Raw genomic sequence first — 27259 nt, 5'->3', positions numbered from 1 at the left:
GAGGGCTTTAACTGATGGATTTTGGCTTGACAAAGGTCACATCTCTGAACTTCCAAGCCTACAGTTGAGATGCTCCACTGTGCAGTCTTGCCTTAATTTCAGGGTCGTCACCAAGAGATTAGTAAATGACACTATAGATGTTCATAGCAGTTGAAAGAGTGCTTTTATATTACATTACATGCTCTTGGGTTGATTCTTTAATGCTCTAAGAGTATTTAAACATGTTGTGAATCCTGAGAGATAATTAGGGGCACTTGTCTAAACTGTTTTACAAATGGCATCTGTGTTTTCTGGTAACAATAGCTCGTCTGGTGCCAGTGCAAGCAGCACAGCTCTCCATCCTCCTCCTCCTCCTCCTCAGCTGCCTTCCTCAGCTTGTCCCCAAACCTCGGGTGTTTCCACAATCTCTAAAAGATTCTCAATATCAAGAGCGACAAAGTGAGATTTTATTTCCTTTTCTAGACAATTTATTTTGCAGTTTATTCCTGGTGAGACTCGCAGCTACTTCTTGAATCTTCTTAGGTGGCTGTGGCGAACAAATGTGTGCATTAGGCACAAGATACAGGTTGAACCTGACATTATATGCCCTGTATGTTTTTGGAGGGGTTTTTTTGGCTCAGATGGTATTTTTCCAGGAAGATGCTGGATTCAGAAAGAGTCAAGTCAATCAGCAATTACAATAGTCCCAGAAACGTCAAGATATCAGCAGCACACGGAAATACAATGTATGAAATGTAATTCAAAGTATGGCTGTGCTTGAAAGATGAAACTGAAATTTAATGCACTTCAGTCCCAGGTAACCTCTTAAATAGTTCATCTGAGTAGAAGCCATTCTGGGAGTAGGGAATTCCTGGTTAAAGAATGATTTCTGCAGAAATCAATCTGCAGAGTTAATTATAAAAGCTGTAGCTCAAATAGAGCTGTAAGTCGCTCCCTTGCCATCAGGAGCCATTGAACTGGCTGCAGGAGGAAGGAACATGCAACTCTTCAAGCTGCCTTGGGAAAACCTGGAAGTTTTGTTGGTATTGACAAGCAGTCAGTCGTTGCCAGTGTCACCCTTGGGTTCAGACTTCCTCAGGTTTAAAATTTTCTTTGAGGAAAAAGAAAATGCAGAAAATTTTTCATCAAAAGGTCTCTACAGAAACAAGCAGTCAATTTATTTAGCATGGTTTTGTTACTGGAAATCAGCTCTTCCTCAGGAGTAACATTATCCTTCCTGCTTGTGGGTCCCCAGCCAATTAGCACAGAAATTAATGTGAAGTTGAAGACTTAATGGGATATTTAGAGCTCCCTTCGAGGGTGCAGGAGAAGCTGTTGGGATGAGCTGTGCCAGAGTAGCCAGCTGGGTGATTTTAGTCTGGGTTTACAGGGCAGAAATAAGGCAGCTTCAGTGGGTCACTGTGTTTTCTTCCTCCAGCCCTGACTTACCAGCCTGCCTGAGTTCTTTCTTGTGAGAACTGCTGGAGTTCTGTGTGTGGGAGGAAGCAGCTTTGTCCAGCACCTCTCAGGAGTTCCCTCAGCCCTGCCTTGCTGGGTGCTGGGAACAAGCCAGGCTGGAGGGGGTTAAGATGAAGGAGCAAAGTTCTCCATCACTACAGTTAAATCTAAGAAAAATGCTTAAACTGTTTTTCTTCATGGAAATGGAAAATTACTGCTGTGAAATGCTTGGAATAGCTGCTTGTGCCTGCCTTTGCCTCACAGAGCAGGGGGGAGCTTTTCTTTGCCTTCTCACTGAGCACAGAGTTTGCCAGTGGTGAATTAGGGAAAGGTTTTGTTTATCTCGACTCAGAAACCTGGATCCTCTCCTGGCTCCCAGCTCTGTCTCCAGGAAGGACTTGCTTTGGGAGCCTGCAAAGGCTGTTTTGTAACAGCATTTTGCATTAAAGATGCCTGGGAAGAGAGCTGAAACCATTGGGGTGTTTCTGATCATACAGGCTGTGGATGTTAGAAACCAGCAGTGAGAATGCCCCAGCCCAGCTCCTGAGAGGGGGAATTGCTCCAGCCTTTTGATGTGACAGTCTGCTGTCACTTAAGCTCCTTTTTTACCAGCTATACATTGATTTTCTTGGTTTTTGCAGCCTCCGTGAAGTTCATCTGTAGTCTCCTATCCAAACTGCAGTCGGGCTGAGAGGTGTAAGGAATAACTGTGGGGTAGAGTTCCTGTCAGGTTGGGTGTTTGCCTCAGCCAGCCAGAGCTGGAGCCCATTGCCCTGGGCTCTGAGCATTTCCAGGACACGCCTGCCCAGGGCACACAGGACCTGTTCCCCTGTGAAGGGCAGGGCTGGCTGCTTTTCTCCACCCCAGCCCAAAGAGCTCATCCTCCAGAGAAGCTTTGAGGCCCCCAGGCAGCACCTGGGAGCACAGGTCCTTCCCAGCCCGCCCGTGCCTGCTGGAGTGTGCTTCACGCACACACGTCGCCCATCAAACTGACTCCAGAGAATTCTTGGATTAAATTACATTTTTAATAAAAATAAATTGGCTCTTCTCGTATTAACATCTTGCTTTAATAACTGCTTGTTCACATCCTTCTATTCCAATTTTGAACTGCTTGAAAAGCCATTTGCTGCTTATAGATTTCTGATGAGGCAGATGGCTCGTATGTGATCACACCTACTGACACAGAGACAAAATACCAAAGCAGAAGGAATCCCATGGAGAGTTCCAGAAACTTTTGTTTAAAAGTTGGAGTGTCTTAGAAAAATAAAAAAACCCTGCAGACCACCTCTCAAATCAACCAAACCCAAATGGGACCAGCAGACTTTGTTCTCCTTGAGGCCCCAGTCACCACCATTTTCCTGGTGGATGTTGGAGAAGGAGAGCACTTCATTTTTCTTGCAGTAAAGACTTAACATCAAACAATTGTCCCCTTTTTTCATCTCTTTGAAAGACTGTCAGATTTTTTGAATGTTCTAACGAGCAGATCTGTCTCCAGACTGTTTAATTGCAGGTGCTTGAAACATTTTATTGGCATTGAGTAGAAATGCTTTTATTAAAAACTTAACACTTGGGTTGCAGATTTGCATCACCCAGGCTCGCTGGGAAGAACTGCCAGCACAGGCCAAGGCTGACCAGAAAAGCAACAATTTTAGAAATTCAAACAGTTACTGGTGCATGAAAATAAGCCAATAGCAGGAAGAGGATTCAGTTCTGTAGAAAGAAGTGTGTTAGTGAGTAAGGGCCCTTTGTTTCATCACAGGCACAGGATCTGGGGAGCACAGTGGTGGAAGAGCTTCCAGGAAAGAAACAAAGTCCCTGAGACCCCAAAGTTTCAGCATTTGAAGCCAGATAAATGCAGAATGGAACAAGATAAATGCCACCAAAATTCTTGCAGCTTCTCCTGGACTGGCACTACAAAATCAGTCCTCAGCTCCAAATACAAATGTTTTCTTCATGGATGGGGATGTTGATAGGATAATTATCTATACACAGAATGGAAAAAGTCTTAATATCAAATACTGCTGTGACAGTAGATGCTGGGCTGGAGAAGGGCTTTGTGCTGAGGGGAGCATCTCCCCTATGGAGCCAGGCTGGGAGAGCTGAGAATGTTCAGCCTGGAGAAGAGGAGGTTGTGGGGAGACCCCAGAGCCCCTGCCAGCATCTGAAGGGGCTGCAAGGAACCTGGAGAGAGACTCTGAATCAGGAATTGTACCCCAGCACCAGAGGGCAGGGATAGGTGGGATATTGGGAAGGAATTGTCCCCTCTGAGGGTGGGCAGGCCCTCAGGTTGCCCAGAGCAGATGTGGCTGCCCCTGGATCCCTGGAAGTGCCCAAGGCCAGGCTGGATGGGGTTTGGAGCAGCCTGATCTAGCTAAAGGTGTGATTGGAAAGAGATGAACATTAAGGTCCTTTCCAGCCCAGACCATTCTGTGGTTCTGAGTTACTTAGTGTGGATCTGTGGGTTGTTCCAGCACTGCCACAAGACAGTAAATATCTGCAGAGATCCCTGCAGTCACTCCGTGTGCAACTCGCAGGAAAGGGAAGTGCTCAAAGTGCCTTTTGTACATGGGAACAAAGAATTGGAAATCAAAGGAAACTTTTCCTTCCTCTTTCGGTGCATCAGCCTCTGTTCATTGCTGGTCACTGCCATTAGAGCTTCTGAGAGTGTAAAACAATCTGCTGTGTGTTTTGCTCCCAGGCATTTCAGCTCATCAGAGCCTGCAGAGTGCTTTTTGCTGTACTCCAGTACGTGGAGGGCTGGCACACACAGATGTGGGCATGCAAACCTGGCTGGGATGTGACTGCAAAACCTCCTCATAAACCATTTTGAACACTTGGAGCAAAATGCAGTGAGGAGCAGGGAAGGGCACGAGCAGGGTGAGCACTGGAGGCAGCTCTGGCATCTTGTGTATGTAAAGTTAAATTATGAGGAGCTTCTTAGGAACTGCTGGGAAACAAGCCATGCTTTCTTTATTCCAGGAAAATATGGGATTAAAATCCACCTGAGCAAGGGCAGAGAGGCTTGGAGGGGTTCTTTTCACACACTCCTGAGTAAAACTGATTTCACATCCCCACTGGGGCACTGGCTGTGTGTGCCACGTGTTCCTCTGCCCCTGAGATGAGAGCTGCTAGGTGGGGGCTTGTTTTATTAGCTTTCTCTTTTTACAAATGCAAAGTATCCTGGATCTGTAGGCCACGAGCTACTTTCCAACTCATTATCCAAATGCCACAAGAAAGCTGGTGAGTCAAGATCTTTATATAAACCCCAAGCCCGAGTGAGTTATTTAGGAACTGCAGATGTTTTGGTTGTAAAGCAGTGTTGTGTAGTGAGGGGAGAGGAATGGGAGTTCACCTCAGAGCTTCTGAAACTGAAAAACTCCTTGTTGGGGCCCAGTAACATCCTAAAATCAGTCCTAGCAATCAAGGAAAAGCTAAACCAGCTGCAGGAAGAACATTCTCCTGAAAGGAGCCAAAGCTTCTTACCAAAAGCACTGAGGCAAAAATCAAGTGCTTAAATCACTGAAAGGGGCGTGGGTCACTCATGGTGTGCACTGAGTAAGATAAAAGAGCTTGGGATTGCAGTGCAAATAGCTGGGTGATAGTTTTCCTCTCCCAAGTGATGTTTCTTCCTTTAGCCATGCCAGCCAAGTATTCAAAATAGTTCTTTGTAAGAACATCACCACATGGAAGAGCTTTCTTCTGACCTCTCTGACTTCCAGCTGGGGTGCTATAAAGCTGAGGCTGGAAGCCATCCTAAATTTAGCCTAAAAGAATTAATTGTGGCTGACCTAGTGGCTGTAATTTACCCTCAGCTTTGTCTGAGGTTCAGGTGTTTTCTGGCCACAATAGCTGAGCTTTTTGAGAGAGCTTCTGGGCCAAGCAGTTGAAATGTTGTAAACCCAGGCAGGAGTCACTGCAGGAGCCTTGGAGAGCCCTGCCCTGCCAAGGGGGAGGGACACAGCCACGCTCTGACACCTCTGCTTTCAACAGGGAACGTAAAACCAGGGGAAAGCAGCAGCTTGCTCCCATGGAAGGGATGGGAAGAGGACTCAAGGTGCAGATTGAGACATCCATTCCAATCTTTGGAAGGCTGAGCCTGCCCAGGTATTGGCAAGCCCTGGCTGCTGCCACGGGAAGCTGAGAGGTGCAGGGGAGAGGCTCCAAGGAACTCTCTGGAAGTGTGATATGGAGTGTGGAGCTGTCTGACTCCAACACTGCAACTGCTACATGAAACAAAGCACCGATAAAAATAGTGTGTTTTCTTGCCATGCTTCATTTCCTTCTGGATAGGCTCAAAATGTCCCTGCTTGATTCTTTTCTTTGTACAACTTCAGTGAGTCATTGTGATCACAGCACTCTGGCAGCATCTTGAAAAGCACTGAAATACAAAATATTTCCCTGAAATTGCCAAATGTTTTACATGGAAGTGGCTACATTACAGATAGTCCAGTCATGATCTTCCTGCATTTTTAACTCTGTCTGTCTCCATCCTGTGAGAGTTACTGATATTTTAAAGTAGTTGCCCAATGCTTTATGTGTTTTGGAGAAGGAAAGGGTATTGTAGTCCATCCCTTCCCCCTAAAAAGTGTTTCCTCCTCCCCTGAAAGTGTTTATTTTTAGATAATAGAGGGATCATAGTCCTGCTAAGTACACAGACTATTTAAGATCCAGCATCCCTGTCATTTTGCCACATCTCTCTAAGCATCTGTTGGAAAATAAATCAATCACTCTGTGTTGGATACCAGAGTATATTCCCTGGAACAGATCACATGCAGGGTGTTGTCAGTGGTCCCTGGGACATTTCCTCAGCAGAGGTGTGAGACAGGTGCAGGAGGATTTGCCCACTTGAATGCTAAACTCTCCACAGTGATGGCTTTTATCACCCCTGCTAAAGCTGCCTGTTGTGGCCACTTTGCACATGGAGATATGGAATGTGTGCTATAAAAAGGGATTGCTGAGCTGTGTCTGCTGCCCTGAATTTCTCCCTGAGCACACTCACACCTGTGTGGCTTTCCTGAGCTTTGTGTTTGTCTTTAGCTCCATGGTGACCATGGATAACCTCTGATATCCCCACCAGGTTTCCTCATCTCCAGCACTGCTGGCTGCTTCCCTACTGCAGGAAGGACAGAGATCTGAGAGAGATCAACTCTGGTTTTGCTTGATCATTTTTATAAAATACATTCACCTTGGCCATACATTTTTGCTGTAATGTATAAAAAATGCACTTTTTCTGGTTGAACAAGCTGCCTGTTGAGAGGAGGGTGATGCAGTGCCTCCTGTGCTTGGATTTGGTGAGGGCACACAGTTTGAGGCTGTGGAGCAGTTGCAGAGCCCTGTAAGTGTGACAGCTCTGCTGTTACCTGTGACGAGGTGCTGAGCATGGGCATCTGGGCTTGACATGCACTGTTGGCAAAGATTAATTGTGCAGACAGCTGCTGTGGCCAGGCAAACATCTCGCAGGAACCCAGGCCATATGTTCCTGCAGCATTAATGCTGCCCTGTCGCAGTGCTTACAGGATATTTTATATCTGATATGGGCCAAGGCAGGTTGGGAAAAGCAGAGAAAATGTCCTGACCCTTGGTATCGCCTCACCACCATCTCTGTCTCTGCAGTGACAGTTTCTAGCAGGATAGAAGTGAGAGCAGATTTCTAGAGCATTGTCTGCTTTATCTCTCCTGTTTCCAGGACACTTGTTCAGATTCATCTTCATGAAATCTTGGAGATCTAGATTTTGATTGATAGGTGGTTAATTTATTACACCAGTCAGACTGGGATGAGAGGTGGCAGTGGCTGGACCACAAATCAGGGCTCTTGAGCAGCTGAGCACAGGTTTGCCTCTCTAAAACTTCTATTTGATTTTATAATTCTAAACAGCATTTTCTTGGGTGTTGCAAGGCTTTTTGAGGGTTTTCAGGACTTTCAGTTCCATGAGTGAGGGTGGCAGAGCAGCAGGGACTGTGGCTGGCAGCAGGGACATTCCAAAGGCACATCCTTACTCCTGCCAGTGCCACGGAGGCGTGACCTGGGCTGGCTGGAGCAGCAGAGAAGCCTTTGGTGGTGGCTGGGACAGGGACAGTGCTGTTCCTCCAGGGGACAGAGGTGTGTTCATCCCCACAGAACCCTGAGCAGATGCTGCTCAGGCTCAGGTGCTGCTTCTTGTGTTGGTCACTGTCACCAAACCCATGGAGCTGGGCTGGGTTTGTCACCCAGGCCTGCAGCCCCAGCTCCAGAGGCACTGTGGGGAGCAGCCAGCCCTTCTGTGGATTTTCCTGTTGCTGCTAACTGCTGCCATTCCTCAGGCCAAGCAGCCTCCTCCTCCTCCTGCCTGATTCATTCAGTGCTGTCCCAGTACATTTGACATCACCATCATTTCCATGTTTAGTGAGTTACATATTTTTTTAAATGCTTTGTGACACTTGTAAATAAGTCAGGTAGAGAAAGTAGATTTTGGAAAAGCAGGAACATCTGGTGCTTGCATGTTTTGGTCGACAAGTTGGTGAAATTAATACATTCCTAAAGTGGAGAAGAAAAATGACACCTTGAAGTTGTGAGTTAATTAGCTCTGACTCTCAGGTGCTTGGGAGCAGGGCTGGGATTGTCAGGCTCTGACTGCGGATGGTTCCTCACACCTGGCACCTCTCCAGGTCATTCTGCTGCAAGAGCTGGACCAAGCTGTTGAGATTGGTTTCTCCCCACATTCAAAGGGGCTTTTGTGGTCGTTTAAATGTCCAGTTAGTGGACACAGCGTAAGCTCTGTGACCCAGCAGCACCTGTAGCATTTGTTCTGCTAAGAAAATCTAGAAGCTGGTGTAAATTCTGGTTTTGGGGTTTGAAGAAAATTCGGAGAGGGTATTCAGAAGAAGCATCTTCTGTTCTCTGGCTTATCTGGCTTGTTCACAGCCACAGCAGAAATCTGAAGTCATTAGAACAATTACTGGCAAGATCCAGAGTAAACCTGCAAGGAAAACTGATAAATCAAAATTTAGCTTTAATTTTGTATTTGCATATTGTTTCTACTTCAGTCTGTGGAAAATTAATCCTTTCTGACCTTTTTACTGGGGTTTTGGCGAGTAGCAAATGCAGCTTTGAGTGTACTAAATGTCATCCTGTCTAAAATACTTAACAACACAGCCTGCACTGGGAAAGCAACACCTTGTTACCACGAGCTGCTAAAGACAGGTGAAACTAGCTCTTGTGAAAACTTGCCAAATGATTTTGCTTCTAATAACTATCCATAACAAATGTGGAAGCAGGTATGAGTTGGATGTGAGGGCAACAAAATTAAACACTTCTGTGTTTAAACATCGAGTTCCTCAAAACTTATTAAACTTGCTTTGTCTGCTGCTGAGTCCATTGGATAAACACACCGGAGGTAATAATTTTGTTGGGATGTATTTTAAAAATCCAGAGGTGTTTTACAGGTCATCAATGCTGCACTGGCTCTGGCTGCTAAACCCCAAAGCAAACTGGCTCAGGAGAACATGGATCTGTTCAAGGAGCAGTGGGAGAGGCAGGTGCGCGTGCTGACGGACGCCGTGGATGACATCACTTCCATCGATGACTTCCTGGCTGTCTCAGGTAATCAGGGCTCCTGCCTGAGAGATAATCACCCTCCTAAGAGCTTAGTCCTGGAAAGGGGTGGTTTGGACCTGTGTTCTGGAGTCTGTGAGGTTTTTGTGTTGTCACACCTCACCTGGGATCACCTTGTGCCCAGTGAGGTGTGGAAGTGCAGCAGGAGGTCTGGTTTCAAGGAGAAGACACTTTATGTCTCAAGCTTTGGAACTGCTGGCTAAACTAAGGATGAATTGCTATTTAGCTGCTGTAGACAAGGCTCACCAGTAACTCAGGGGGAAATAGAACATGTTTATGTCCAAGGTAGGAACTGGCAGAAAAAATGATTCCTCAGGTCACCTTAGACTGCCATGTAAACAAAACTGAATATCAAACCATGGTTGTACAAGTTAATTAAAATAAAACTGTTCATCCCATGTCAGCTTTAGTAAAGTTTTAAGAGTTTTTAAAAGAGATTGGATCATCATAATAGATAATAATTACATTTGGCAAAGTACTTGCCAAGATAATCCGTTTTATCAGCATCTTGATAAAGACCCACTATCAGCTGCTGTGACCTAAAAATAATGGGAGCATTTTTATTTCCACATCCTTTAATTGTGCTCTAGACAGAGGACATGGAGATGTAACCATGTGAATTGTGTCTGCAGTAGTGTTCACAAATCACCACTGCAAGCTGGGATTCTAATTTCCATGGTGCAAGCAGGTTTGGGCATCTGAAGTGACCTAAAACCTCCAGTTGTAAAGAGTGATTTCACAGGAGGGTGTGTGGAGTCAGAAGTACCAAGTGAACATACGTAGAAAATGTAGATGAGAAATTGAGGTCCGGAATCAAGAGACAGTGTGTTTTTTATTATTGAGAAAAACCAAACAAAAGCCCAAGTGGTGTTTCCTGTGATGAGTCACCTGCGTTGTCATACACGCTGTGTTGTGGCTCCCTGGGTTCTCAGGAAAATTCCTCTGTGCAATGAGTGAGCATAAACTGGGGCAGTTCAGTGTCCGTGCTCGCTGTGTCCGTGGGTGCTCCCCAGCAGCAGCAGCAGCTGGAATTGCACAGCTGGGAGGAGCCTGCTTTGGGCTGATCTGTGCAGAGGGAGTTGTGTGCTGAGGTTCGAGGCTCCACTTTCAGCTTTCCCACAAGTGTACAAACATGTGAGAAAGAACAGCTGGGAGTCCATACAAACGCAGCCTGTGTGGAGCTGCCACAAGCACTTCCCTTCCCTTGTGGTCCAGGTTTAGCTCAAAACTCAAGTGAGTTGTGGGCAGGACAGCCCCATCTTCTGCAGGGATGCAGGGTAGAACAGAGCTGGGGGTTTTGGCTAAATAACCAAATCTATTGCAAGAGCTTGGCAGTAAGCAGAGAAAGTTTCTTTCCTGGAGTGGTGGCACGTTGACTCATGAGAGTTCACCTTGAGTGAGTGCTCACCACCCAAAATGGAGCCAGGGAGATGTAGTTTGAGACAATTCCAGATATTCAAGTACATTCAGTAATTATTTATATGTGTGTGTTATCAAAGAGATGGTAGAAAAATATTAAAGCAATAAATACTCTTTTAAATGTTATTTGTTTGAACTTTGATAAATATTTTCCATGTAATGCCACAACTCCAATTCATCTGCTAGAAGTCTGAACTTCTCTTTGGATAAAATCATGGCGAGTATGATTTATATCAAATGCTGATTGGGTTTTTGGGATGTTTGTATCAGTTACTAACTGGGATGTAAGCAGAATTTAAAGGAGTTCTTGTGAGTGCATGAGTGTGTGCATATATAAATATGGATGTAAGCCATCCCACATCCCTACTGTGTGGTGTGCTGAAGTAAAGGCTTCACCATTCAGCTCATGCTACAGAATTGTGTCAATTATCCACAAGTAAAGGCTTGATGAAAGAAGGGTTTAGGTAACAGCAGAACATCATAGAAGAAGGATCCTTCAGTGCTCAGGTGAGCTTGCAGGTGACAGCACTTTCATGAGTACAGCAGCAGAAGGGCCCTGTTGAGTTAGGGCTGGGTCTGGGGGAGGCTCACTGTCAGGATGGGAGGTGGATGGCACAGGAGCCCTGTAGCCTAGAGATGTCTGTGTGCCTCCAGCCATGAGTGATGTGCAGCTCAGGGAGCTCCAGCATCAGAGGTGCTATCTCCTGCACAGTCCTTGACAGATTTTTCTCATTTAAGCTGGTGTTAGTTGTCCTTTCGACCATTATAAACTGCTGGCACCTCCAGCATCCTGTGCAAAGATTCACAGCTGAAGTGTGCTCCCTGTGAAGAACCTCCTTGTTTTGCACTGTCGCCTGTTTGCTTCATTTGATGCCCCTACTTGTACTAAAGCTGGTGAAAAGGATTATTCCCCATTCTGTCTCTTCATGTTGTTTGCAAACGTGCAGAGTTCTGCCATGCACTTTGTCAGTCATGGCTTCCCTGACTGCAGTCTCTGCCTGTTTCATTATTCCTCATTTCAAAGCTCTCCTGTACCTTCTGTAATTCTTACCCCGCTTATCAGTGCCTCCCCAAAGCACTCTGGGTGTGTTGGTGTGCCCACTATCTCTGTTCTTTAGAGCAGTTGCTGATAGCACCATGTAATTGTCAAATTCTGTGTTCTGAAACTACCTGAATCTCCTTTGAAACCCTCTTTAAAACCATTCCATTTGCTGCCTTCTGTTCCTCTGCTGCTGACAGAGGTTTATGCCACAGATTGTCCATCTCAGTGGAGCTATTTTTTCTGAAGAGCCTCCCAGTGACTATTGCCAGGATGAACACTGTATTTACAAGAGTGTGAAGTCCCCAGTGTTTGCTCCATGTGCTGCCTGACCTGGCCCCTGCAGTGCCCCTTGGCAGCAGAGCTTCAGCGTGGAAATGCTTCTGAGACCTTCCACAGGAGGTGCAGCAGAGAAGCACAGCTGTTTTTTATGAATCTGTGGTTTCATCTCCTGACTGTTCCTCTTTGATTTTGATCTCTTGTAGCCCTCAGACTCCCTCAGAAGCTGCTGGGGTTGTTTGGAAAAGCATTGCTTCATCCCTTTAATGTGGAGGTGGGTGGAGGTGGAAGGTGTTTGGTGGGCGTGGATTGAGGATTGACAGTCGTGGGTGACTTTTTATTCTGTAGCTTTTCAGAGTTTAATGTATTTCCTTGTTTGGTCTAAAAATCATTTCTATGGAAAAAATACCTTTCCTCTTACCCTCTTGTCCAACCCTGCCATTTTCCCTGTAGCTATTTTGGAGGGACAGGATCCCTTTGCTGTTGCCTGTGCTGTGTTGTGTTGCTGTGGGATGTTTCTCCTGCTCGGCAGGAGGACAGGGGGGTTTGGATGTGGGACAGCTTCTCCCACCCCCCGAGGTGCTGGTGGGGAACCCACGCTCTGTGTGCCTGTAGGATAGGGAGCACTGGGTGGATTTACAAGGACACAGCCCAGTGTCAGATCTTAATCTGCTATCATCCAGCTGGAAAATACCTCCAGAACAGATAGACTTGACAGTCCTGCATTTCCCTGGGCCCTTTGCAAGCTGCCCTGTGGGTTATCTCCCTCTAGAAGGGACTTCCTGGCCACTTCACATCTGCAAAAGGCATTAAACGATCAGCAGACATTTAAATATTCACCTTCATTTTGTCCATGCCTTTTATTAAAGTTCAGATAATCCAAAGAGGCTTTTAAACGGTCTGTGGCTTAATTTATTCATTTAGGAATTGAAGCAATAAACAGTCTGTGTTTTGGCCTCGCGCCGAAGCTTTTTCTTTGGGCTCTTGTGGCTCCCAGGGCTGTCTCTTCTTTAAATACCCTCTGTGCTCGCTGTGGCTCCTGTGCCTGCCCACTGACTTGTCAAATCACTAATGAACCTGCTCTTTGCTCTCCCAGGGCCACATTCTGCCCTCAGCTGAACCTGCTCAGGCTGAGTTGCTTCAGAGGGATTTCACAAGTGTAATTTTTGCTCAGGTTTCGTACTGAAGTCTCGCAATATTGCACCTGGCTGTGTTAATTTTATGTAAATCAGGCGTAACTTCCCACAGCAATCCTTTCAGGCAGTTCCTCCAAATCCTCTCCCAGCCAACACTATGAGCTTCTTGTCTCTACAAACGCTTGCAGAATGGCTCTTTTACTACCTGCAGAGGGAATAAAAGCCACTTGCACGGGTTGGCAGTGTAGAAAGATTAAGTCAATGGTAATTAACACTGGAAACTATTTTAAGTGACAGAGCAGAAATGTTTCCAAGTTGGTTTCCTACCAAGCAGCCCAAATGCTGGTGTTGGATGATGATACTGAAACATTAGTCCTGGTACATTAAAGAGTTCTCTAGCAGAGTTTGGAAGTCTCTGTTAACAGTTTGGGAGATCTTTAGGGTAGATTTCCCCAAATAAGGATCCCAATTTCTTTAGGCATCTTCAGAAATCTCTTAAAAGGTTTTTCCCATTTGGGGCGTCTTGGACTCTATGAATAGGGAAAATATCTCTTTACAAAACCAGGAAATGTATATTAAAAAAGCTAATTGCAAACAGAGGTCTTGCCTTTATTTTTTTGTTTGTTTTCTGAACAGTCAGTGAGTGCTGTGTGGCTGGAATGCTTTCCACATTATTCACTGCATACATTATGTGTCTCAGATGGGAATGGGCGACTGACAGTGTAATGTGCTCTGATGGAATGTGTGTGGCTGTAGGAAAACACGCTGGAGGAAGCTGGAAACATGCACCAAGTGTCTATTGGAGTGTTGAGGGGAGTAGGTGTGGTGCTGGGGAGGTGCCCATCACCCCACGTGCACTGACAGGGGAGTGGTTTGCAGGTATTTGAAATAAGGGCTGGGGCAGCCCAGGGGAGAAATATGGAAAGAAATCAGGGGAGAACTCAGCAGAACTCAGCTTTCCTTTTGGTAAAATCGAGTACGAACGGGCAGGACGTGTGGAGGCCAACTGGTGAATGGATTGATGGTTTTTTGACACCTCCTGTGGAAGGGCAGCTCTTTGCTGGTTGTGACCTTCACATTAATCCCTGACAGCATCTCCATGGAGCTTCTGTAGAGCAGGTCCCACCCTGAGCAATTGCCACGCTGATGACTGCGAGAGAAATGACATTACCATCTAAATCCTCCTTCTTTTACCTGCAGAGAATCACATTTTAGAAGATGTAAACAAATGTGTCATCGCTCTCCAAGAAAAAGACGTGGACGGCTTAGACCGCACGGCCGGCGCCATCCGGGGCCGCGCCGCTCGCGTCATTCACGTGGTCACCTCGGAGATGGACAACTACGAGCCCGGAGTGTACACTGAGAAGGTGCTGGAAGCAACCAAGTTACTGTCCAACACAGGTAAGGGTCTCTCACTCCCAGGAGCCCTGGATTGCTGTTGCTTGAAAGCTTGTGGCAGCTGGCTACCCGTGTACCTGTGAAATCTGTTAAAGACTCAATTTGCTGTAATGCATATTAGTGGGAGTTGTTTGCAAAACTGTTGCAAAGTGAGAAGTGTGATTTTGCTGTGTTGACTGGCTCAAAGCTGAGCTGTGCACAAGGTGTCCCTGAGTGTGCTCGCTGTCATGGACTGGGCTGTGGGAAACAAAAACACCGGGAATGAGTCCCAGGCATGAGTGAAGGCTTGGGAGTTGTGCTGTGCTCATCTTGCAGTATTGCATCAAGCTCTGCAGCTGTTCAGGGGCCAGAAGGAAGATCACATTCCCCCAGCAGAATAAATTTAGGGTAATAATTAGGGTAAATTTTGTAAAGTATCTTTACAGCTGTTGGAAGAGCATTGTTGGTTGTAGTGCCCCACACATAAACATCAAATCAGGGTGCTCCCTGTGAACTACTGGTGACATCCATAAGGGTGAGGGGTGATTCTGGCTGCTTCACTGCCAGCCAGTCGTTGCTGGCTTTGCTTTAATTACTTTGATGAAGAATCAAGGGTGACACTGAAGAAACAGCAGACTCTTAACTGGTTCTGGCATGTTCTTCCTGGGGCATCATGAGTCACTGAAGTGCAGCAGTGCAACCTGCCCCCTTCCAGTGCTTCTTAAACTTGAGTTTCCTGATGGTAGCATGATTTCTTCCCCCACCCCTAGAAATGATGTACATCTGCCGGGAACATCAAACAAACAATTAATATTTTATCCCATAGTTTCTAAGGGCTTCCCCAGGTGTTTTCTCCTTGTCCATTAGAGGGGCGTGACAAACTTCACTGTCCAAGAGGACAACACCAAAGAGCAGCAGCGTAAGCAGAAACGGGGCTGGATTAAGACTTCACCTCCTGTACCAAATGTTGTGATTTCACTGGAAGGACTGCCCAGCTTCCAGGACAGTTAAGAGCAGGGCAGGAGTGGGAAGCAGAGAGTGGCTCAGGGTGGGACTGACCAGCTCTGTGTGCTCTGGGTGCAGTCATGCCGCGCTTCACGGAGCAGGTGGAAGCTGCAGTGGAGGCGCTGAGCTCCGACCCTGCCCAGCCCATGGACGAGAACGAGTTCATCGACGCCTCCCGGCTGGTGTACGACGGCATCCGCGACATCAGGAAAGCGGTGCTGATGATCCGGGTGAGCACAACTTCCCCACAGCTCTCCCTGCCTCTCTTCTACTGACAGCCATCGGGATAATGGAGAGCAGACAGGAGAAAATTTTCATTTAGCTCCTATTAGCATTCAGAGTCTTAAAATGTGCTAATCGCTGTGGAGCACTTGAGCAGTGGGTTTGGATTCGGATTCATTAACCAGATCTGAGCATCGATGATGGCCCAAGTTGTGATGCTAAATACCCTTCATGCATCTTTTGTAATCTCATGGTAATGCCTGGCTTGTTAAAGTGCTAAAATCAGTGACCTTTCAGTTAACAACAGCAAATTAATTCAGAACTATAGATGCTTGTTGATGGTTTGAGAGCTTAGAAATAAAACCTAATAGCTCTTCATTAAGTAAATTTTGAGAATTAATGTTAGTTAGTCAAAAGGAAGCTGAGATGAGTTCAGTCTGTAGTTCCTAGAGCATGTAATTTGTTAATTGGCTAACCTGGGTAAACAGGGGTGGCTCACAGGGGCCTTGACTCCTGTGTGCTTGCAGTGGGTGTGACTTGGGAGTCCTGATATCTGCTAGGCCAGACACACAAGGGTGCAGTTGGTTGAAGGGATGCAGAAAAGGAAGTTCTGGTTGCAGCTGATCCATGGACCCATTTCTTGGATCTTACTGGGGCAAAAATGGGCAGGAGCCAGACATAACAAAGACAAATATTCGGGGTGTATTCCTTTTGTCTTCTTTTCCTTGTATTCCTTTGAGAAACTGCCCTGGTCTTTCAGAGTGGCGACCATGGCAGATGCAGCTTGTTGGTCAGTAAATCAAGAATGTACAGAAGAGATGTGATTACAGTAACCATTGCAGTGGCATCTTCCATGTTTGCTGCTTAAAGCAAAGGATCAGATGAAAAACCAGGAGAAAAGCTGACAACCACATCTGTGCTCCCCATGGAATTTTTTTCAGACAAGCTCAGAATTTATAGCCAGCCAGTGGTAGTTGAGGATATCAAAGCCTTCCTGCTCTGCAAAGGGTGTGATTCCCACCCCCTGCTGAAGCCCTTGTTACTCAGGACAGGGAGCTGGGAGTCCCAGGGGGCAGCACTTTCCTGGGCTGGCAGTGCCAGGAGTGCTGACGTTTGCCCTGTGCCACCCTCCAGGGCCAGGGAGCCACAGCTCCACTGCCAGCAGCCAACAGCAGCTCCCTGGCCACACAGTAGCCACCTAGAAGGAAGTTAAAATATTAGCACTTGTTGTCCAGAGAGTTTATTTTGGGATAAAAGAGCCATCCAAATCTCTCCAGGGCCTGGTGTAACCCTGCTCACAGGGGCTCATTCACTTCAGCTTTGTCCAGAGGCTCTTGCTCTTTACAGGGACCAGCAGGAGAAGCCACTGCAACACCTCATTTTTGTGTTTGTGCAGGGTATTTTCAAAACTACCATCTCACTATATCTGTATTTATTGAAGAGAAGTTCTTCCCCCCTCCCTGCTGCCCAGGCTCATCAGCCCAGAGGAGTTTCTGCCCTTGGTGGCACTTGAAAGGCAGAGTTACACTTTGGGTGTCCCTGGGCCTTGGGAGGGATGGGGAGAGGGGAGTCACAAACAGAATCATGTACAGCAGAACTGTTTTCTTTATGCTTTTTTTTTTCTTTTAAATATTGATACACTGAGCTACTTCTCAGTGTGTGTCCCTCTGCTGATGTTGTGGATATACCCTGTTCTCCAGGGCCTGGAGAGGAGGATGAAATACCCAAAGTCTTGATTGTCACCCTACTCACATTTGCTTTTTGGCAATTATTTTGCATGTCCATTTCTATTTTCACTGTATCACAAAGTGTCTGTAGTAGAAGACAAGTCTGTGAAATTCAAATCATAGGGAAAAAATCTAAAGAACAGGAACTTTATTTGCCTCTTATCTGTTAATCACAATTTATTGCATCTATCATTGAAGTTCTTTGTTGACCCAGCTCTGGAGAATTGTCGTGAAGTGCCACTTTAGCAAAGATGTAGTATTTTGACAAACATGCTGTTTAAACTTGATAGGCTTTATAAGAAGTTTGCCTGCTACAGACTGGCAGCAGCAAAAATAAATCCTAGGCAAGCAGGAACTAGGTCAGATGTGTTTAGCCTACAGCATAAAAGCTGGCCCTTACTAGCTGAAGTTTTTCAGCTTTTCCCAAGGGATAAGGATAAATTTTGAGATATTTTATCTGTTGTTAATTTAGTCAATGCTTTGATTCATAATTGTGCTGAAGACACTGTCTGTGCTTCTGAACCAGCCCTTAGAGCTGTGTGTAATTCCAGCTTCAGAATCTCGAGTGAAGCTTTTACATTTAATCAACTTGCACAAGCGCTGCTCACTTTGCAAGAACTTTTTTCTGTCTTTCAGATGCTGAGTGCATTAATGTCCTAACAAATCTCAGCTGTTTAGTTACTGCTGTGTGATGCTGGGGATCCCTGTGGTGTTTAACAGGAGCAGTCAAGCACATAAAATCACACGTGTTCAGAGCTGGATACAGTCCCTGTATTTACCTTTTTGTTGAAAACATGGAATAATTTTTACCCCCACTGATTTCCATTCTCTCTGCTTGAAAAATAATATTCTTGTTGGTTTTCAGAGCCATGAAGTCTGTAGTTTGACTCTGCTTGCATGCTTTTTCCTCAGACTCCCGAAGAGCTGGATGATTCTGACTTTGAGACCGAGGATTTTGACGTCCGCAGCAGAACCAGCATCCAGACTGAGGATGATCAGCTCATTGCTGGACAGAGTGCCAGGGTAAGGGACAACCCTCAGCTCCATCCAAGTGTGACCTGCCTCCAAGAAACACTTCAGCTTGCTTTCAAATCCTAGGTTAGATTTGGGGAGGTGGTGATAAAAATGCTGGATCAGAAAACTGGCATTTTTTGTTTCCAGCATTGTTCTGAAAAGGAGATTGAGTGAGCTGCAGTTGGTCTGATGGATGTGAGAAACGTCTGGGGTTTATTTTGGGTATTCTGAAAGATCAGAATCCTTTTCATACCAAGCAACTACATCACATTTTGATACTACAGACATTGTAGTCAGGGGAGCTTCTGCAGGGAGGTACAGGGCAGATCACTCATTGGATTAATGTTATTTTCAACAGACAGACTTTAACTTTATGAGAAAAAAGCCTTCCCAAATCACACGCGTGCTGGTGTGTGTTTGGTCACTGAGCATTTATCAAGACAACATTGAGAGGAACTCAGAAATGAAATCATTTCAACTAACTGCATTTCCTGTGACTCAGAAATGAAAGCATTGATAGGCAATATATAATCATTAAGAGGTGAAACCCTAAAATCAGTGCATTGAAGGAAGACCAGGCCTTACCTATTGCTTTCATTTGACACGGCCCCTCTGGATCAATAACAATTTACACTCTTGGGAAGGGGCCATGGCAGATTATTTGTGGAGGCTCTTCCTGCCAGGAAAGAAGTGGCCAGACCTTATTTATCAAACCTGGGCCACGTTGGCTTGGGAATTAGCCCAGCTGGGAGTATTTTCATGCTCCCGTCTCTTGCACAAGCACTTTCTATGCCTGGACCCTCGCCCCCTTCTATTTAAATTCAGATATTGCTCATTTACCTCTTAGCACAGCTGCTGCCAGAGGATTTTTAGTACCAAAGGCTCCTTTTTGCCTGCTCCTGGAGGCATCTGTGCTCCCAGTATTTATGAAGGCAAGGCCATGGAGTCTTACACAGGCTGTAAACCCAGTCTGAGAGATTTTATTTGGGAGTAAGCACATGCTCTTTATTTTCACTTACTCTTTCCTCAGCAGACATGTTTCAAAAGAGTACAGCTAGCTTTTTGCAAGGAAGAGACTGGTAATATTTCTTATTATCCTCAATACCCAAGGGGAACTTAATTTTAAAACGTTGAAATTTTCTCTAAAAGACAAGTCCTCCTCCTTCATGCAGTTTTATTTTGAGGGATGGTAATATGTGGTAAATTTGTTTGGAGTCTTAACAGCTTTATCATACAAAGGGCCATATTTTAAGTGTCAACTTGTCTTTCTGGGCACTTTTTCTTTAAAAAGAGTATAAACTTTGATTCAGAATGGAAGCAAATGGCTCTGTAAAGCCTCTAGGTAGAGGATTGCTATTAAAGTTTTATCCCCCATCTACATGACTGAAATTGGTTATTAGCGAAATGTTCCAAAAAGCCTCTACAAGGCAGCAGGAGGCCATGTGAGAAAACTCTTCTCTTCCAGGCTATCATGGCTCAGCTCCCTCAAGAGCAGAAAGCCAAGATTGCTGAGCAGGTCGCCAGCTTCCAGGAGGAAAAGAGTAAATTGGATGCTGAAGTGTCAAAATGGGACGACAGTGGCAATGACATCATTGTCCTGGCCAAGCAGATGTGTATGATCATGATGGAAATGACAGACTTCACCAGGTGAGGCTTTTTAATTTGTGCTCACTCCGAGCTGCCTGGGCTGCTGGGCTTTCAGTGAGACACGGTGCAAGTTCTCCTAAGAGTCTCACTTGTTATAATCTCTTTTAAATGGTGCCCTGTTCCAGCTGCATATTAACTGGGGAGATGCATTATTGTGCAGTGGCTGGGTGGTAATAACTGTTTAAATTGATCTACAGATACACAGCAGTTATTGCCTGTCTTTCTTTCTTTCTTTCTTAAGGGTGATTCTTGTCCCCAGGAATATATATATATATATATATAAATATATTTGCTCAGTTCTTTACAGCATTAAATTCTATGGGCTTCTCAATATTGCCATACTGCAGAAATAGTTCCTGGCACAGTTATTTGCAGAGGAAAGAACCCAGAAGAAAGGTTTTTGATGCCTTTTGAAATTAATTTACCAGATTTTATATAACGCTGTTTTTTAAACTTCATGTTCCATTCCATAAAAATTGCAAATCCGTCTTCTAAAATGTTATCTCTTATCATCATTAAGCTGCTCAAAGCAGTAAAATTTGAGATGTTTTTATTCCTGGCTTTAAGCTAAATGTGGGGAAGAGCTGAAAGGGGGTAACTCTTGAAATGAAGGTGCTGCAATGGCTGCTCCAGCCCTCTCCTGCCCTTTGGGTGAGGAGTCAGAGCCAGCACAGTGTGGGACAGGATGAGAAAAGGGACCCAGAAGTCACTGCTGTGGTTTCCTGGTGCTAGGAGGGAGCGTCTGCTCTGTTTTGCAGGGGAAAAGGTCCTCTGAAGAACACGTCAGATGTGATCAGTGCAGCCAAGAAGATTGCAGAGGCCGGGTCCAGGATGGACAAGCTGGGCCGGACCATTGCTGACCACGTAAGTCACAGTCCTGGAGCCTCCAGCTCCAAGGAGCAGGAAATCTTTCAGTACTGCAGGCATGATGAACAGATGAAAATGTGTTTGCTTTTGGGGTCTTTTAAGAGATTTTCCAGATCTGCTGCTAGAAAATTCTGTTCTTTCTGTTCTTTCCAGCTGCTCTCCTGCCTCCCTGAGCAGTGACACGGCAGCTCCGTGGCTGGAATCAGGGACCTGCTTCAGGTCACGTAGAGCCAGGGCAGTGCCAGTGCTGAGCAGGACCAGGCTGGGCTCCCATCACACCCAGAGCACTCCTGGTGCTTCCCAAAGCACAGACTGCAGGGACAGCACCTGCACAACGGCAGCTCTATTGCACCACCTTTAATCCTGGCTTTGAGGCAGCTTTGTAAGGTCCACAATTTCCAGATGCTCCACAGACTGGGTGGGGAGGGTGTCAGAGCTCTCTGGTGCTTTTTCACTGTCAGAGTTGATGAAGGCTTGGAGCAAGGCCTGCAGGGACCTGAGCATGGCTGTGCTGTCCCAGTGCTGGGAAGGAATTCTCACAGGACTGAACGAGCATGGCCAGCTCAGGGATTTATTTATGCAATGCCACTTAGAAACTGGGCCAAGCAAGAGCACCTTTGGCCTCAGCCCACACCCAACCAGCAGGGAAACATCAACATTAGTAATAATAATATTCCACCTTCAAGAGAGACTCTGAAATGCAAGGAGGGTAAGTCTGAGGTCATGGACTAAACTTGGTTTTCTCAGTTGTCACTTGCTTTTCTGGCCTTTTCAGGATGGAAATTTGAATGGCAAGGTTTTCACTGAAGTGTCACTTTGAAAGTAAATCATTGCAGTGCAGGACTCTCTCTTAATGTTGCATTCAGAGGTGCTTGTCTACACCTTCCTTTATTAATGATGCAGTGAGAAATGTTCAGTGGGGAGATAAATTTGATAAGTGTTTTTTCAAATGGCTTTCCTTGCTACAGCACTTTGACAGCCTTGTTTCTGCAAGAACCAGGTGTGCTGCTGGTGTAGGTAAATGAAGCAAGGAGCAGTTTGTGTTCAAGGTCTCAGGGGAGCTTGGGCTGAAGGTTTACAATGCCTTTTTCTTTTTTTTTTTTTTAATTCACATGTTTTATTTAATTCAAATGTTTTCACATGTTTTAATTCACCTGTTTTATGTTTATGGTATATGGTTTTCTGTACCAAGCCATTTCAAAATATAAAAGAAAACTACTTTCAGTAGCAGTAAGGTCCTTAAAAATGTAACAGATTAAGCACATGTTTGAAGATAAATATGAGCAGCACTGTACAGTTAGTCATTTTGACAAGAATATAGCTTTTTCCTGACTCCATACTCTGCTAATACTTTGAGCCTGCATATTTCATTAGATGTGCTTCCATACTCTTTAGAAACATGTTAATGTGGAGCAGTGTGACAGCTACAGAGCAGGAGCAGCTCCTGGTTCCTGCTGTCCCTGCCCCTGGAGGGAACACACAGAGGGGCTGTGTCCTGTGTGCTGGGTGACACCAGAGCTGTGACCCCTCGTGTCAGTGTGCCAGCAGCTCCCAGCTCTGCCATCAGGCCCTTCTGCAGCACATTCTTCTGGAGCTCCAAGAGCTGCTGTCCCAGGAATTCCCTGTCTGTTGGGAAGAGTTCTGCCATCAGCTCCAGGTTCTCCCCGAGCTTTCCATCCCTCACTAAAGCAGCTGCTGCTTGCTGGGAGCAGGGGAATATGAAGCAGTTATGAGCACAACACAGATGACAATGATTTGCAGCAAGGGTTCTCTCTATTATTTATTTGTCAATGTCAGAACACCTACAGAGCCAAAGGAACTTTGTGTTCCTTTTTTCCTCCCGTGGCGGTGGGAGGCCGAGCTTGCATCAGCTCTGAGCACCCCGTGAGAAGCAGCTGGGGGTGAGGGTAGGGGTTCCCCACTTCCCTGTAAAAGGCTCCAGCAGCCTCGTGCTGGGAGACTGGTCCCTGCTGGGGGCCCTGGGGTGGGGACCCTGGGCACAGGCTGGTGGCAGCTGCTGGCACACGTGGTCGGTGCCCATCCTCCCAGGGAGCTGCCTCCCCAGACAGCTGCTGGCAGCTCCTGCTGGGCCCCGTGGGCACCCAGGGCTGAGGAGGATTTTTTGGGAATTCTTGGTGCAGCAGGACCCGTTCCCAAAGGGAGAGGCAGTGGGAGGAAGAAGCTCTGGGGTTGCTGGCTCTCCCCTGCAGCCACTAGGGATGGTCTTTGTCCATCAGCACAAAGCACCAGGGCTCTGCTGTCTTTCCCTGCCCCTTTTCTCTGCAGTAACAGAGAAAAGGGTGATTCTGCTTCTCTGCAGGCTCAGCTAGGGTGGCAGAAACTGAAAATGGGGGGTGTTTGCTGTGTCTAGGATGGAGCCTGGATTTGACCTGGAGCAGCCAGCTTAGCTTTTGCCAGTAACCTTCCCTGAGTTTGTTGCAGCAGCTCAGTTTGGGGGCTTTGGGAAGGTGGGGTGGCCCCAACAGGTTCATTTCCATCTGCACTCCCTGCTGGGCTGTGCTGTGTCTGTGAGAGCCCATCCATCTCTGCAGATGGGGGTTGTGGCTGTGGGTTAGTCCAGTAATGTCATCATTCTTGATCAGTGTTCAAATTGTTGCCTTTTGGGTTTTTTGATTTTTATCCGAGTGCTCCTGCCTAGGAAAGGACAGGGCTCCTGCAGGCACCCGCAGTGCCTTTTGTTGATGCTCTTTTTTATCTCGTGTTACATCTCCATTTAAACCTCATCTGTCTTTGAGCTGAGTCCTCCATCCTGCCTGCAGAAATAGCACACACAGGAGAGGATCTGGGTTTCCATCTCACACTGGATTGATGTACACAGCCCAGTGATGATTCCTATTCCACGAAGGTTTTGCTGCCTTCCTCAGCTGTTGGTGAACGTGCAGCAGCCTCCTGCCTCGAGAGTCTTTCCCTGAAGGGTTTCACAGCCCCACAGAGTAGCTGGAGTTGTTGAGCCAGCCCCTGCCATGCTGTACTGGGCATTTGTCAGCCCTCGAGCCCCTGCCCTGCTGTGCTGCCCGCTCGCTGTGTTAGATGAGCTCTTTGGGAGATTAGAGCAGTGTCCAAAATGGTAATTTGGGCTTTTCTTTAGCTCTTTGGCCAGGGCTATTTGTGGACTTGCTCTTAAACACCTTGTACTGCTGACTAATATTGATTAGCTTCAAAAATTAACCTGCAGGCTTTGCTGCTTCGTTAGGCAGGGCTTCACTGCACTGATGGAAGCTGCGTGCCCACGTTGAGAGTTGCAATTCCTTTGGGTGTTCCATCATTTTCCTTGGCACTAAGAAGGTGGTTTTATGTCTGTTGGTGGGGTCAGATGCCCATAAAGCCATGCAGATCTCTGGTGCAGTGCCCTGTGTGTGTGTGTGTGAGCTCTGTGGGCACATCACTGCAGCACCTGAGTTACCTCTGCTCAGCACAGAGACCACTTTGCCTTACAAAAGCCACTTGTTCTGGAAAAAACCAAATGTATGTGTTAGCTGCACTCACCTTCACTGCAGAGGGAAATGCCTGTTCTGGCAGTTGGAATACTTAAGATTGAGGATTGAGGAAGGAATTGGTAACACCTGCTAGTTGCAGCTTGGGATCTTGGGTGTCAGACCATTGCTGCTGTGTCCTGTGCAGTTCAGTGAGGATCTTTTACAGCTGACAGACCTGCTCTGGGGAGGGTAAATAGTATCCTTCTCTTCCTTTTCCTTCTGTTCCTCCTGTTCCTCCTCCCTGGGAGGGCTGCTGAAGGGCAGTGGAAGGAGCCTGTGCAGTGCTGCCGCTGTTGGTGGCTCCTGGGTTCAGATGCCTCATGCTGCTCAGCTGTCTCAAAGCCCAGGCTCAGCGGGCAGGGCAGCACTGTCCCAGCTCCTGCCCTGCTCCAGGGGAGGTGCCTGGAGTGTGTCTGGCTCCTGCCCCAGCCGTGCCCGTGTCGCCCGCAGTGCCCGGACTCGGCGTGCAAGCAGGACCTGCTGGCCTACCTGCAGCGCATCGCGCTCTACTGCCACCAGCTCAACATCTGCAGCAAGGTGAAGGCCGAGGTGCAGAACCTGGGCGGGGAGCTCGTCGTCTCCGGGGTACGTATGGCACACGCCTGCCTCAGGCAGCTTTGCTCCCACGGCTTATTCCATGTGAGCTTTTGTGTTAAACCCCGCGGAACAGAGACTGGAGATGCTGGAGCACTCTGAGTTCTGGTGGGTGCCTCGCTGTGCTGGGGAGGAACGCTTGCTGTGAAAATACAGACTCCACATTTCCTTACTCAACGGTGTTTGTAGACCTCTGTGTAATCTGTTTTCCAGACTGCTTTCCTCAGTGAGGTTAAATCACTTTATCAGCACAGTCAGACCTGCCCCACATCTCTGCACAGCCTTGGAACATGCTGGGGTCCTGCAATGCTCCAGAGATGTTAATATTTCAGGATGGCTGTGCCCTGAAGAGTGCAGGGATTTTTAGTGGCTGCTCTGGTTTCTGACAGCTGGAAGCTGCCCCAGGCCAGCTTGCTTCCTTATTCCAGCCATTACTTTGCAAATAATTTTTTTCACTGTAGTTCATGAAAGGCTGCCTCCTAAGAGGATTCTGTATGACAGATATTTGGGGGAAGTGGAGCTAAATTCTTGAATTCTTCTGGCATACTCTTCCTTGCCCTGCATAGGCACGTTTGGTCACTTCTGGTGCTTTTGCCCAGCCGTGGCAGGACTGAGGAAGGAGGTTGGAAAGAGGGACAGAATTGGCCCTCGGATAGTCCAGAATTGCTCCCTGATCAGTGAATGGAAAAACTTCCCACATTCTGCCATTTTGATACCACAGAACAGTTTGGGTTGGAAGGGACCTTAAAACTCATCCAGTTCCACCCCCTGCCATGGTCAGGGACACCTTCCACTGTCCCAGGCTGCTCCAAGCCCCAATGTCCAGCCCGGCCTTGGACACTTCCAGAGATCCAGGGGCAGCCACAGCTTCCCTGGGCATCCTATGTCACTGATGCTTTCCAGTGAAACCTTGTTTGATGTCTCAGTTGCTTAAACTTAGTAGCACAGATGTCCCCCAAAAACCAGGGAGAGCTGTGGAAGGAGAGCTTTGGGGCAGCAGCAAGCAGGGGCACTCAGCAGTAGATATCCCTGCACAAGCTGAGCCCATCTGGAGGTGATGGGGCTGTGCTGCCCTCCCTACTGTCTTTCCAGCCCCCAGAGGAGCTCCAGGGGTTGTGGTGGGATGTGCTGCTGTTCATGTCCTGGGAGCTGGGAGGCTGAAGGCATGGTGCTGTCAAAGCAGGAGATGTGTCACTGTGCAGCAATACATACTCCAGGGCTTCACTGCAGTTACTCAGTGCCTCCAGGATTTACATCCCCTCTGCCATAAATCAGCAGTAGAACAGCCTGGCATCTGTAGTCTGATCTCTTGGTTTTATCTCTTCTCCTTGAGCCTGTCCACTGGGGCTGAGGGCTGCCAGCAGCAGTGTTGAGCTCCGTGGGATAATCAGATGAAGACCTCAGCCAGTCCAGAGGCATCACCACTCTGAAAGGAAGGCTCTGTCCAGTGTAACGCCCTGCCCCTGCACCCGAGTGCTGTGAGGGCAGAGCAGGGCCCAGGAGGGCAGAGCTGGCACCTGCAGAGTCTGACAGGTCATTCAGAAAAGCACCTCCCTGCTCTCCTGGCCTTGAATGATTCCTCCTGCAGTGTGGAAACACTCCAGCACGGTGGTTTCCAGGCTTGTGAAGAGGAGGGCAGAGCACAGGGGCTTGCCAGAGGATCTGAGGTGCCGTGGTGGCACTTGGGGCACAGTGGGGTAGAAGGGAGGGGACAGTGCCCCAGAAAAGCCACCAGGACCAAACCCTGCCCCAGACCCAGCCCCTGTCCCAGCCCATTTGGCCTTGGTTAAGCTGGGGATCACACCCAGAGCATGACATTGGCCCCTGGACAAGGGGGTCCCAGCTGAGGTCACCACAGTGTTCCTCCCCTCTCCCTTCCACCCAGCCCTGGTCTCAGCTCTTTGTCCCTGCTGTGCCCTACAGCTTTGACAAATTCATGTTTTTCCTTGTTTTGATACTCTTGTAAATCAGGAGCCAGCTGGGAAAGGGCTCCAGGCCTGTCTGGTGATGCAGTTGTGTTCCTTCCTTCCCAATACAATTTAGTATTCTAGGGCAATTTAAATATTTATTATCAGTGATTAAGATATTACTACAGCTTTATTAATCTCATTAGAGAATAAGCAACTCTTAAATCTTAGTTACAAAAGCAAAGGGCAGAATACAAATGTTTCCAATTACCATTCATACAGAAAATGCATACAGAGGGGCAAACCCTGCTTTTGTGTTGGGGGCACAAGTCAGGTTTGTAACCACTGAGCATCCAAAAAAAAATCCTGCCTCAAACTGGGAGCCTCAGGTTCCAAAGGAAAAATATAAATCAGTTTTCATGTGGTTTTCCCCCCAGGCCTGTCGTGCTCTCGGTGGAGCTCTGTGTTTGGGGGTTCCGTGCTGTGTAACTCTGTGTCTCT

General features: G+C 47.0%; 1 protein-coding gene across 1 annotated transcript in view; it reads left to right on the top strand.

Annotated features, from left to right (window-relative positions):
• The window catches only part of CTNNA1 (catenin alpha 1), a 121517-nt gene that overhangs the window by 93116 nt on the left and 1142 nt on the right, over nt 1-27259 (top strand). The window contains exons 11-17 of the mRNA XM_059860336.1: nt 8860-9016; nt 14102-14302; nt 15362-15513; nt 18145-18255; nt 19712-19893; nt 20652-20757; nt 24708-24842. Coding sequence (XP_059716319.1) covers nt 8860-9016; nt 14102-14302; nt 15362-15513; nt 18145-18255; nt 19712-19893; nt 20652-20757; nt 24708-24842 — 1044 coding nt within the window. The remainder of the gene's footprint in view (nt 1-8859; nt 9017-14101; nt 14303-15361; nt 15514-18144; nt 18256-19711; nt 19894-20651; nt 20758-24707; nt 24843-27259) is intronic.

The sequence above is a fragment of the Haemorhous mexicanus genome, chromosome 15, assembly GCF_027477595.1.
Source record: "Haemorhous mexicanus isolate bHaeMex1 chromosome 15, bHaeMex1.pri, whole genome shotgun sequence".
Taxonomy (NCBI): Eukaryota; Metazoa; Chordata; class Aves; order Passeriformes; family Fringillidae; genus Haemorhous; species Haemorhous mexicanus.
The sequence above is the reverse complement of the archived record's forward strand: the minus strand, read 5'-3'. Positions and strand labels throughout refer to the sequence as shown.